Source organism: Xyrauchen texanus, chromosome 28, assembly GCF_025860055.1.
Source record: "Xyrauchen texanus isolate HMW12.3.18 chromosome 28, RBS_HiC_50CHRs, whole genome shotgun sequence".
NCBI classification, from domain to species: Eukaryota; Metazoa; Chordata; class Actinopteri; order Cypriniformes; family Catostomidae; genus Xyrauchen; species Xyrauchen texanus.
The window spans coordinates 8,738,092-8,750,444 of record NC_068303.1 but is presented as its reverse complement, the minus strand read 5'-3'; the positions used below and the strand labels follow the sequence as shown (position 1 = coordinate 8,750,444).

Genomic DNA, 12,353 nt, shown 5'->3' with positions numbered 1-12,353 from the left:
CTGGGTCTTAATCTGCCTCATGACGAGCCTCTCAAGCACTTCATGATGATGGGTGTAAGTCGCGACGGGACGGTAGTCGCTGAGGCAGGACACTGAAGACTTCTTTGGCATGGGGATGATGGTGGTGGCCTTGAAGCACGTTGGAACAACGGCGCTGCTCAGAGAGATGTTGAAGATGTCGGTAAGAACATCTGCTAGCTGGTCTGCACATCCTCTGAGCACTCTGCCAGGAATGTTGTCTGGTCCAGCAGCCTTCCGTGGGTTGACTCTACGTAGAGTTTTCCTCACATCTGCCGTGGTAAGACAGAGCACCTGGTCGTTGGGAGGAGGGGTGGACTTCCTCGCCATCACGTCGTTCTGCACTTCAAACCGAGCGTAGAAGTCGTTCAGCGCATCTGGAAGGGAGGCATCTTTGTCACAGGCAACTGATGTTGTCCTGTAGTTGGTGATGGCCTGGATGCCCTGCCACATGCGTCGCGTGTCACCGCTGTCCTGGAAGTGACTGTGGATTCTCTGGGCGTGTGCGCGCTTTGCCTCTCTGATTGCCCGTGACAGTTTGGCCCTAGCTGTTCTTAGGGCTGCCTTATCGCCTGCTCTGAAGGCGGAGTCTCGGTGTGGGTTAGAGCTGCTTTGACTTATTCTCAAGAAGCATCTGCTGAGGTGGACCCTGCCTTGCAAAAAAGAGATCTCAGAAGACCTACAATGAAATTGTTGCTTTGTATAATGCTGGAAATGGTTACAAAGTTAACTCGAAAAGTTTAGATATTCATCAGCCCACAGTTAGAAAAATTGTCTATAAATGGAGACGATTTAGTACTGCGGCTACTCTCCCTAGAAGGGTACACCGCAGAATGCTCAATGAGGTAAAAAAAAAAAAGAACCATAGAGTGACAGCTAAAGATTTGAAGTAATCATTGGAACTGGTTAGCATCTCAGTTCATGAGTCTACTATACGAAAAACATTAAACAGGCATGGACACCACGAAGAAAGCCGCTAATTTCTAACAAAAACATAGCTGTAAGCTTAGTTTGCCAAAGACCACCTTTTGGAGTGGCCCAGTCAGAGCCCAGCCCTTAACCCAATAGAGATGCTGTGGAATGACCTCAAGAGAGCCATTCACATCAGACATCATAAGAATATGAGTTGAAGCAGTTCTGGAAGGAAGAATGGTCTAAAATTCCATCTGAATGCTGTGTAGGTCTGATCCCCAGCTAGTGGAAACGCTTGGTTGAGGTTATTGCAGCAAAATGAGGATAAACTAGTTATTAAATTCACTAACTTTTTCCACAGCACTGTGAATGTTTACTGGGATTTGTTCAATAAAGGCATGAAAGATAATAATTGTTTGTGTGTTCTTATCTTAAGCACATTGTGTTTGTCTATACTTGTGACTTTGAAGAAGATGAGATCACATTTCATGACCAATTCATACTGACAACCAGCTAATTCAAAAGGGATCACATGCTTTTTCTTGCCACTGTAAATTCTTGATATTTACATTCTGGAGGATTAGAAAGACTCAGAAATAAAGAAGTACAGAAACAAGAACTATCTTGGAACAGCGGTCAACTTAATTTTGATTTTATTGTGCAAGTTAATCAAAATTAATTTACACAGATAACTAGCCCAGTTAAATCAAAGAATTGGTAATTTGTCACTTTTAGCAGCAACTTATTTGAAACTATGAAAAACAGGTTTGATCAAAAAATATTACATTTTTAGAGTTTTTATGTATTATAATGAGCAACTTCAGATACAATCAAGTATAAAAATGCATTAGAGTTATTTAAAGAAATTACATTTTGTAATGTGCATTGAATAAAATAACAGTTTTTGTCAGTGAATCTCTTGAAAACTGTCAAGAACATGTCTGGGTCATAGTTCACCCTAAAATAAAAATGAAATAATAAAAAATAAAAATTGCTTAAAGAAAATAAAACCTATGAATTTTTGCATTATGATAAAATAAAATGGTCCTGATATATACGTAATTTCAATAAAATATAACTTCTATTTCTTTTCTATAGATTTTGTTGTGAACTGGACATGTTTTTGTGAGATTCACATGTGTATAATTATTCTTCAAAATAAAAAAAGTTCCCTGATTTCCTTTAAGCAATAAGTAGTTTAAAAATGCTCTTTTAAAGCTTGAACAAATGCAAAAACAGTAAAATGAAGTATCTACTTCAGAACTGTTACATCAACCCAATCTGTCTGTCTGCCTGCTTTCGCAATACACTGCGAGTAGGCCTCTCGATCTAAAAAGTGCACGGCACACACCTGAACCATTTTGCATTCCCCGTCACACGCTGCAGTTAAGTCGTAGCTCACCATAAAATGGTTGAAATACTTCTCAAAGGCTTTGCTCTGTGGCTGCTCAAGCCTAAGTGCAAGTTCATGCAAGTTATGGGGCTGAATGTCGCTGATATCAAAAGCCTCAGTCATAATGTATTCCAACTTCCACTCTGATTTCTTCTCCAGGTTTGCTTCCGTGAGATTTAAATAGAACTGCCAAATATCCTTCGGAGACAAAGGAAAAAGTATGTTTATTAGAAGGGATGCAAGGAAAGAGCCATGATTCAAGCTGGCACCTTGATTAAAACACACCGTGTAATTAGAACTGACACCATCATTACTCATTCAGAAGCAAGAATTGCTTTGTGAAGAGAAACAGTGATGGTGCAGTAATGACCTTTTACCAAAAGCCAATTATCTCATCTAATGGAATTAAAGGGATAGTTCACCCAAAAAATACAAATCCTGTCATCATTTACTCACCGTCATGTCATTGCAAACCCTTTTGACATGATTTCTTCTGTGAAGCACAAAAGCATAAACTTTGGAGAATGTTGTGGTCGTTTTTTCAGACGTAATAGAAATGTATGGTGACTGGAGAAGTTCATTCACCCTGGATCACAATTAAACTTCATGCTTTCATGAACAAACCTGCATTATTTTGGCAACATTCGAGCACACAGCACTAGTCTCATAGACGTGCCAAGTAGAGCTAGGGCAGATGTCAAGATTCTTAGTGAATAATGACCTACATTTGGGTCTATTCCTCACAAAAAGCCACTGTTTGGCTTCAGATGACTAGAATATAAAGCACAAGTCGAGTAGACTACAGTTATGATACTTAAATTGATATTTAGGATTCTTTTTGACCGTTGATATCTCCAGTCACCATTTATTCCCATTGCATGGAATAAAACAACTAGGACATTATCTGAAATTTCTACTATTGTGTTCTGCAGAAGAAAGAAAGACATAAAGCTTTGGAATGACATGAAGGGGTGTAAACAATAACAGAATTTTCATTTTTGAGTGAACTACCCCTGTGGGTCAAGATATTCAGCTTCAAACCACTCAATTAAATATCATGACATGTAGTTTTTTTAAAAGGCAAATTGTTTAAACTTATAATTTGCAAGAAAATGTACTAATAATAAATCAAAGCAAGTGCTGCTATTTGCTAGTATAGCTGGAGACTTACCAGTAAACCATAATCCTGTGGGTTGTACAGATACGCACGGAGGCCTGGATTGTTTGAATATGGTTCAAATACACTTTTGATGGGCGTGACAGCAGGTGTGACAAATATGGAGTTCACTGGTTCCCCTTAAATAAATATAACAATAGTACATGAAACAGAATTTATAGTAGCTATGACAAAATGCAAACTTGTGGCAAGGGGAAACAGGGCTTTGTGGCATTTATAAATGAATACACTAAAGGTTGATAGGAAATGTTCATTGAATATGCTAAATTAAATTAGGTGTCCAAACAACCTAATGATTTATAGGTAATCCAATAGTTAGGGTGATGAATCATACTTTTAAATGTGGTGTGTAATTTTTTTATGTTAAAATAATTTCTCCTACCCCAGCATAAGCAACAACAGTACAAGTAATCCATCTGCATGATGATTTCCCCAAAAAGGGTAAACACTGCATCAGTTTTGAGTTTTGTTACCTTGATGATTCAGAAGAACCATTATACTGTCTCGATGAGTGTGACCATAGAATTGACCCTGAATGACATCGCTGTAGTTGCGAAATATCTTCACAAGCTGCTCATTGTGGCTTTCTCGAATTGCTGTTGTATTTTTAGAATAAGGCAGGTAGCCGATGGGGACGTGAGCAATTACATAGACCTCGGAGGAAAAGAAGACAGTTAAATTAATGTAAGCAGTCACCCACACTGTGCTGACACAATGACATATAGTCTCCACTATTCATCTGTTAATTTACGGTCCAAAATTAAGTGGTCCCATATGATCAGTCCATAGGGCTCTTTCTAATATTAAAATGCCTGTCAGCTCTTGTAATTTGCAGACTCAATACACTCACTTTCTCCATGTTCTGTCTTGATAAGTCCAGTGTTTCCTGCAGCCACTGGAACTGCCCGGCAGGGTCACTCATGTTCACTGTCACTTCATTAGGACTATAGTACAGATTTGTATTAAGACTCACAAGACGAAGGCCAGGTTTGATCACAAGGGAGTAAAAGCCACCTTCACGCAGACAAAAACATTAGCTTATTGAATAAAAAAAAAATTTAATCAAGCAATAAGTTACAAGAGTATAAAGTACTGTATATAGGCTGTTCTGAAAAACATCCAGTAAGCCATTTTATTATTATTGATTTAGTATATAGTATATGACAGGGCGGAGGGAGGGGCCGGGTCGTGATGCTACACACCCCAGAGAAGGAGGGGCTCCCAATGAACCGCCTGAAGCGGTTACCGCTGCCAGGGGTGGGGGAGACCCCTACCGTCCACCAAAAACACGGTGGGGCGTTCTGTCCGCCAGGGGCCGGATGTCTGCATCCGAACCGTCCGGGGAGGTACGGCTGTTGTCCATTAGAGGATGGAGGAGTGGCCGAGGACCAAGCTACGGCGTATCAGAGAACCGGCGAGTACGTTTTATTTTTCCTCTCTCTGCCGCTCCTTGTTGGCCATTCACTTTCTTTTTTTTTTATGTTTTTGTTAATTTGGCCACTCGGCATGTAGTTGCAAAAAAATATTTTTTTCAGGACCTGAACTATCCATTTTATAATTCAGAATATGAACAGTCTAAAAATTCATAAAATATCCAAGCAAACTTTTTATCTCTAGTTTGAAGCATTTTTGTTTAACACAGGGGGCGTAATCTAAATTTAAAGTAATGTTTTAGTTAATGATTTATCTTCGTATACAACCAAATTATTAACATTTTCACATATGTAACAGTATGTCTTTCTTAATAGCAGTTACCTTTTTGCAACGTAGCTACAGCTGCTGGGTTTAACCATGGTGACCAGAGTTTGGCTACAGCATCGTAAATCAGATTTGCTGATGTGGGTAACTGATCCTAAAATTAAAAGTTTTTTTAAAAGTTTAAAAATACATCCGAAAATAAAGTGACAATACAGCAGAAGGCAATGTTCAAAACAGCATACTATCATATAACTTGGTGCACTGCAGTATGCATATGGTCCACAGTATGCAAATATTCAGTTTCCATGGCATCATAAACCTGACTGACCTAGGAAATTTGCAAAAATGTCCAGTATACGACAGGGCAGGCAAGGACAAATACTGTATCCCACAATGCAATGCAATGCACTTGACTGGACTGTTTGCATTTCCACAATTGAACCAGACATAATGTTAGACATGGATCTTTTTCTTATCTTCATTTCTTAACCCAGTCACCATTTACTTTCATGATATCGAAAAAAGATGTAATGACACTAACATTCTGTCAATCTGAAGAACATGCAGGTGTGGAACAACATAAGGCTGAGTAAATTATGACAGAATCTTCATTTTGGGGTATACTACTGTATAACTTTAAAATACATGTTTACAACTCATTCATTTTCCAATATAATCAAATATGCAAACTTAAAAATTTTTAGATGACTGTATGCCACTGTGGTATCCAGTCATCTAAAAAAATGTATTTAGCATATATGATTATATTGGAAAATGTAATAAAATCATGTGATACAAATATAACATAGTACATATTGAAATGTTTACTGCTGTACAATACCTCCAGTTTACGTGTATACTCTGGAGCAAGTAGTATGCTACTATTCCATTCCGAACAGTCTACATCTGCCCTTTAACCCCAGAGCTGTGTGTTGCCTTTGTCTTAGCTAGAATTCCTTGCAAAGAACTGTAGTTGTTGTTTTGAGATTTGAAATACCTGTGGCCAGTAGTCGTGGTTGCCCAGGGCAGGGTACACTTTCAGTTGTGGGAAGAACTGCCGTATGGTGTGAGTCATATTGGAAATGACACTGATCACTATGTCAGTTGACAGCTCTTCTTTAGGGACATGGGGAGGGCTGTCTCTGCAGTGAGGCAAAAAATACTAAAGAATGTGTACACAATATGTTTGTTAGCACCAAATTCAGTAATCTGCCATCTTAATCTTATTGTAGCCCATTTGAACTACTGATGCCAAACTTAAACTTACTTTCCAAAAATGAAACTTCTGTAATTTTATCATCCTCATGTTGTTCCTAAGTACCCCCGTATGACTTTCTTTTTCTATGGAACACAAAAGGCAGAATGTAGGACTGACAGCCTCCGTTGCCATCCACATTCATTGCATCTTTTTTTTTTTCCATATGAGATGAATTGTGACAGAGGTTGTCAGTCCCTAACATTCTGCCTAACATCTTCTTTTGTGTTCCACAGAAGAAAGAAAGTCATACGGTTTTGGGACAACACATGGGTGAATAAACTATGACAGAATTTCCATTTTTGGGTGAACTAATCCTTTAAATAGCAACAGAACAAATTTGATTATACAGAACAGCTGATTTTGTGAGTTAATCATTTAAATATTGAGATCTAGTGATTTGATCTAGATTGAGATTGTGTACAGAATTTTTCTCTCATACCCTGTCCAGATAATGAACTCAGGTTGAAGGTCTGCTTGTTTCATATAACTGAATGCTGAGAGAATAAGCTGGTATGGAGAATCACATAGGAAATCTCCAAACACTCCTGGGTTCAGTGCTGGAAATCCCTTGGAGGAAAAACACACTTTGGTGTGGTCCTCTGTGACATGATAGGTTGGATCCAAGTGCAGGTCTGAGATATGCCAGAATTTACCTGGAATTTTAAATGATTGAGTATAAAACAATTCCACAAACATATAAAATACTCCCCTAATATTTACTTTCTGGTTTCTTAAACCCCATTAAAGTAATTATTGTCATTTGACAGACATTATTGAAGCTTTAATCCTATTTCAGTTTTATCACAAATTAGACATGCACTTTTCAGAAAGTAAATTAATTTACTATATTTTAGCCTATTCTGGGTGGAAAATGTACATTTGAATATCAGGCTATTTTTTGAACCCATAAAAGCATTTAGGTTCTCCCAAATGAAAATCTTGCAATTTGGGCAATACAGGCCCAGGAAAAAGATCAAATGTAAATGGATAATAAACAGTGAAATATTGCATACACTAAGCGACAATGAAATTAAATGACAAGGCAAGGCATGTCTGATATAACCATCAATAAAGGAACAGAAAATGCAAACGCATGCAAAGAGTCTCGGCGCGACAGAACATATGCAAAAATATCCAACTTTAAAAATGAGACATTAAGCACCTGTAACAGCTGATCCAGAACGTACACGTACACAACACTTACATGATTTTTGCAGGTGTTTGAAGTCATGATTAATCGGCACAGCGGAAACCTGCAAGTAAAAAATATTACCAATAAAGCATAGTATAACGAGTAAAGCCATTTATAAAACCGAACTTGTTTTGCGTGTGTCTGTTAAAGTATAATTGAGCTCTGCTTGTGTAAACGAAAACAGGAAATCAGCGGCTCACGTGACAACATTGTTTACGCAATCGTCTGCGGTTATGCGCACTGATTGGATATTATACATCGGAATTATAATATATAATAAATGTATATTCACAAGAAGTCTATATATGTATTTAGATTGATAGTAGTATGTGGCTGTTGTTGACTGGTATAAATGGAATAAATAATGCAAATAATATGGAGGTTTTTTTTTTTAGTTGTTAGGTAAATATTTAAATAAAATTATAACTGCAACCCTTATTTGTAGATATAATCAAAAGTTTTATTTGATATGTGTGTATGTATTAGAAATAACGTTTGGACATACTATTATTACTATTTCCCACCTTTAAAAATGCAGTTATAATTTAAGTCATTAAAAAAATTAAATAACACAAATAGAAGTGTGAGTATTATGTAGGCAAAAAGTATTGGAGTTCCAATGGTTGCTCGGTAATTGATGGCTTTGATTACCTTCACTGTGTGATCCAACTCATTCATAATAATAATAATAAATATATTACATCAAATTTTGGTTTTGTAAATAAATGTATACATAGGCACAATTTACTGTATATTTGTCAACAAAACTAATGTCAATCATTTAAAGAAATTAAGTTAAGTCAAGATTTTAAGTAAGTGACTATTTGTAGAATTACCCATAGGCATACAAAACTTATAACATTACCAATGTGTCAATGCATAAATTCTACAAATCCAACAACTCCTCCCAGCTGTGGTTTGATCAAGGGTGTAGATTTGGCTTGAACTTTGTGGGGGTTGAAAAATGAAGCATTTACATGTTTCCACTGATCATGGTATATATAAATATGGGGGGGTGGGGGGTGGGAGGGGTTGTACTTGCTTTATTTGAGGGGTTACCTCGTCCCCATCCCACCTGGAATCTACGCCACTGGGTCTGATCATTTTCATGCAATTGAAAGAAAAAAGTATATAAGGTCCTTTGCAGCTACATTTTCTACAGAGTAATAATATAAAGTTTAGTGTTTGCTTTGAAAAACTTCATAACTTGAAAATGGTAGATGCATTCTGTGGCACGTGGAAACTAGTTGAGAGTGAGAAATTTGATGAGTACTTGAAGGCTATAGGTAAGTTTGATAATAACTTTTGAATTATTAAATGCATGGTATAAGTATGTTCCCTTAGCAGATTTGAATGCATGTGATTTTTTTAAAGGTGTTGGTTTTGCAATAAGACAAGTTGCAAATATGACTAAACCGACCTCCATCATCTCAAAAGAGGGAGACAAAGTTGTGATAAAATCACAGAGTACTTTAAAGGACACAGAGCTCTCATTCACACTGGGTGAGGAGTTTGATGAGATCACTGTAGATGACAGACACTGCAAAGTAAGTAAAAAAAATAAAAAATAAACAGCGTTTATTCTGTAACATTGGAAACAATTAATTTTTGTTGCATGCACCACAAAGGGAAGATTTGTTTTGCCTGAAGGTGTCTTTCTAAGATGCATGCACTTTAATGTGTTGTTGTTGTTATTGTTTTTTGTTGTTTTACTAGTCTACTATGGTTATGAATGGAGACCAGCTTATTCATGTCCAGAAGTGGAACGGAAAAGAGACCACCTTTGTCCGGGAAATCAAGGATGGGAAGATGGTCATGGTAAGGGTACTTCTTTAAAATACTTTCAAAACCTCTTGGACTTTAAAGTGTATATAGAACTGTATTGTAAGGGAGATGGGGGCTAGTTGTCACACAGGGAAGTTATATCTCGGTAACTATAAGGTTAAAACTATGTGTGTTTAAGGGTCGTAGCAGTCATTTTGAAAGTGTGTTTGCGTGTGTGTGTGTGTGTGTGGGGTGGGGGGTGGGGGTGGTGCTGTTAATAGGTGGCTTACACAGACCACTTCCAGTGCAGTATTAATATATGAAAGTATACATTAATATATAAGTATGATATAAGTATTATATTAATATATATGAATTATTTACTTTTAATATTTGTAGAATTTAAAAGATTCAAGTATTGTAAAATAAGTGCAAAATTAGCTGCAAAAATAAAGGCCATCTTGTGGTGCACTTCTGTTTCACACATGACAATAAAAGACTGAGCACTGATTAATAAATTATTTAATCAATCACAATAATGACAATTGTGAATGTGCACAATTTTTATTTTTCACTCTGTGATTGTGCATTGTGGGATTTAAATGTATCCAAGTGGCTTCAGTGTTTTGACTACATTCACCAAAATATTTTCACCTGTGATTGGCTGGATGGTTGCTCAATCAGCCCAAAGTAACAAAATGCAAAGAATCCTGTATGCAAATCAACCATTTGGACTCAGTATGGGTTTAGCTTGGAAAAATGTGGGGAACAAAAACACATCTGAAATTTAGTTTTTGCTCTATTATTAATTGACTGTTTTAAAGTATGTGTCTATACAAAGATTTACTTTGAAAAATAACCCCCCCTTGAAAAATGTTCACTGCTGTAAAAAGTGTGACAACTAGCCCCAGTCTCCCCTATTTTAGGTTGCGTTTAATTCTGGGATCGATTCAGAAAGACATACTCGTTGTAAAGCAATCATACGTGACCTATAAACTCCAACATTAACAATATTCATAGAGTGATGTTTGACATAAATAACTTTCATTGTTTTGTTTGCTGATTTAGACACTCGCCTTTGGGGACGTGGTGTCTGTGCGCACTTATGAAAAAGCATAAGGTTTGGGAATATTGTCAGGATTTGTACTTCTTCACTGGGCTGCAACAAATAATGTGCTTTTATGTTTTACTGAAATCAGAATGAGTTTTACCTTTTTAGTCAGTAAGGCTCATTTGTGAACATGTGAATCAATTTAATAAAGAATCAGAAGCAGGATGACTTGTGTGTTAATTTATGAGATTACTGTATAGCTCAGATTGAAGATATAGCATATGACATAGATTTAATTATATATATATATATATATATATATATATATATATATATATATATATATATATATATATACATATATATATATACATACATACATATAATATTATTTATTTTTAAATAAAATAAAGTTTTATATATTAATTGTTTTGTTTTATGTATATAAAGTTTATAAACCTGCTACGAAATTATATTATCACGTTTTACACAATTAAAAATCTAGTGCAATATGCAACAATTTTTGTAACTCAACGTAAGAAAAGATGAGGAAAACTTTAGTGCCCCCTGCTGGTTAAAGAAATCACCACCATTTTCAACTGTACAAAAACCAAAACTACAAAAAACTAAGCACAGTATTTATTGTAATGTTGTTTTTAAACATAGCATAGATGCATTTACATATAGCTTACAATCAGACAATATGACAAGGGATTTATGGGCAGGTAAAAAACTATATCAGCAGTAGGGCTTTTAAGAAGAAACAGAGAAAGAACAACACGTCTCCAAAATCGCATTTTCCTTTGCCATCAACAACAGTAAGGAAATATCCAAGTTAAGCATTTAATATGACATTAGAATGAAATGAGCACAGATGTTTGCAGCAATACATCAGACGACTAACAATCCAATTTCATCTCACACTGAACAGCAGTTACACACAATGGAAGGCCTTTAACCAAAACTAGCAAATATAATGTACAATTCAGTATTTACAAGAAGAAAATATAATATTTCATGTCATTAATCGCTGTTTCATAAATCATCTATCTAGAATGTTAACAATGCATTTCTTCTTTACAATAAAAAACACAAGATGTGGTGTATACAAGGACAGAGAAATATTGAAAGATAATTTAAAAAAAAAAACGTTACTTACATCACCAAATGCAATGTATTTACTTTAGTGTTTTTTGTGCAAAGAGAGACATTTTTGCCACTACATGTCAACATTCAGAGAAAATGCATTTATGGAAAGTTATTAAATAAATAAAATATTCCTTTTTAAAATGGGAAAGCAGGTCACACTAAACAGCCATCCGTAAAGAAAACCATGACAGTCTTTTGGAATAAGTCAAATTGAGCAAAGTCAATGAGATACAAAATTAACAATATGCTGCTATTGAAAAACATAACTTCAAATAAATCCTTGAATGAGTTGTTTCAAGCTGGCCCACATCTGAATGCCAATCATAGGTGGTCTTGATGTTGCATAGCACAGAGTGTTACAGTTGTTTGGTCAATGGGGCAAGAGTAGAGGCAGGTCATATGCGAGTTTCTCAAGAGGTTCATCACTGTTGTTTTGTGTCAGGTTATGAGCCCTCTGTTTTCTCCTCCCCTTCTGTAGTATCTTTAGGTGGGTCAGCTGAAGATGAACTCTCTCCCTCCTGTTCCCCATCATCTGTTTAAAAAAATAACAATACTCTATTTTAGAAGTAATATTCTGCATTAATATATAGGTAAAATAAAGGTACATTTCAAGTGAACCTCAGACCTTCAATTGGCTGCAAATGATTTGTGAAACGTTCCATGTAAATTATATTTTGTGGGACAATTTTAAGAATGACCAAAAGAGGGCAGAAGAAGCATTTTTCAACAGAGCACACACTA

The 12,353-nt window shown here is 36.1% G+C and overlaps 3 protein-coding genes across 3 annotated transcripts in view; 1 reads left to right on the top strand and 2 right to left on the bottom strand.

The window, feature by feature from the left end:
* Nucleotides 1-1,559: 1,559 nt before the first annotated feature.
* Nucleotides 1,560-7,840, bottom strand: smpdl3a (sphingomyelin phosphodiesterase acid like 3A). The gene is made up of 8 exons (XM_052096001.1): nucleotides 7,661-7,840; nucleotides 6,896-7,109; nucleotides 6,196-6,340; nucleotides 5,256-5,352; nucleotides 4,351-4,514; nucleotides 3,974-4,154; nucleotides 3,495-3,619; nucleotides 1,560-2,521 (listed from the first exon to the last, which is right to left on the bottom strand). Exons 1-8 carry the CDS (start codon nucleotides 7,758-7,760, stop codon nucleotides 2,183-2,185), a joined length of 1,365 nt encoding a protein of 454 aa, XP_051951961.1. The 5' UTR covers nucleotides 7,761-7,840; the 3' UTR covers nucleotides 1,560-2,182.
* Nucleotides 7,841-8,713: 873 nt separating this feature from the next.
* LOC127622079 (fatty acid-binding protein, brain-like) lies at nucleotides 8,714-10,682 on the top strand. The gene is made up of 4 exons (XM_052096011.1): nucleotides 8,714-8,934; nucleotides 9,023-9,195; nucleotides 9,365-9,466; nucleotides 10,481-10,682. The coding sequence occupies exons 1-4, from the start codon at nucleotides 8,862-8,864 to the stop codon at nucleotides 10,529-10,531; spliced, it is 399 nt and encodes a 132-aa protein (XP_051951971.1). The 5' UTR covers nucleotides 8,714-8,861; the 3' UTR covers nucleotides 10,532-10,682.
* Nucleotides 10,683-11,095: 413 nt separating this feature from the next.
* LOC127622080 (cAMP-dependent protein kinase inhibitor beta-like) overlaps nucleotides 11,096-12,353 on the bottom strand; it is a 39,667-nt gene continuing 38,409 nt past the window's right edge. Inside the window, exon 3 of the mRNA XM_052096012.1 lies at nucleotides 11,096-12,144. Coding sequence (XP_051951972.1) covers nucleotides 12,056-12,144 — 89 coding nt within the window. The 3' untranslated portion in view covers nucleotides 11,096-12,055. The remainder of the gene's footprint in view (nucleotides 12,145-12,353) is intronic.

Excerpts from the sequence above, each read along its gene's own strand:
- LOC127622079 (XM_052096011.1), top strand. The coding sequence starts at position 8,862 with ATGGTAGATGCATTCTGTGGCACGTGGAAACTAGTTGAGAGTGAGAAA. Across the intron at positions 9,196-9,364 it reads TAGATGACAGACACTGCAAA|TCTACTATGGTTATGAATGG; the intron begins GTAAGTAAAAAA and ends TTGTTTTACTAG. Across the intron at positions 9,467-10,480 it reads AGGATGGGAAGATGGTCATG|ACACTCGCCTTTGGGGACGT; the intron begins GTAAGGGTACTT and ends TTGCTGATTTAG.
- smpdl3a (XM_052096001.1), bottom strand. The coding sequence starts at position 7,760 with ATGGCTTTACTCGTTATACTATGCTTTATTGGTAATATTTTTTACTTG. Across the intron at positions 7,110-7,660 it reads CAAACACCTGCAAAAATCAT|GTAAATTCTGGCATATCTCA; the intron begins GTAAGTGTTGTG and ends TTAAAATTCCAG. Across the intron at positions 2,522-3,494 it reads CACAGGATTATGGTTTACTG|GATATTTGGCAGTTCTATTT; the intron begins GTAAGTCTCCAG and ends TTGTCTCCGAAG.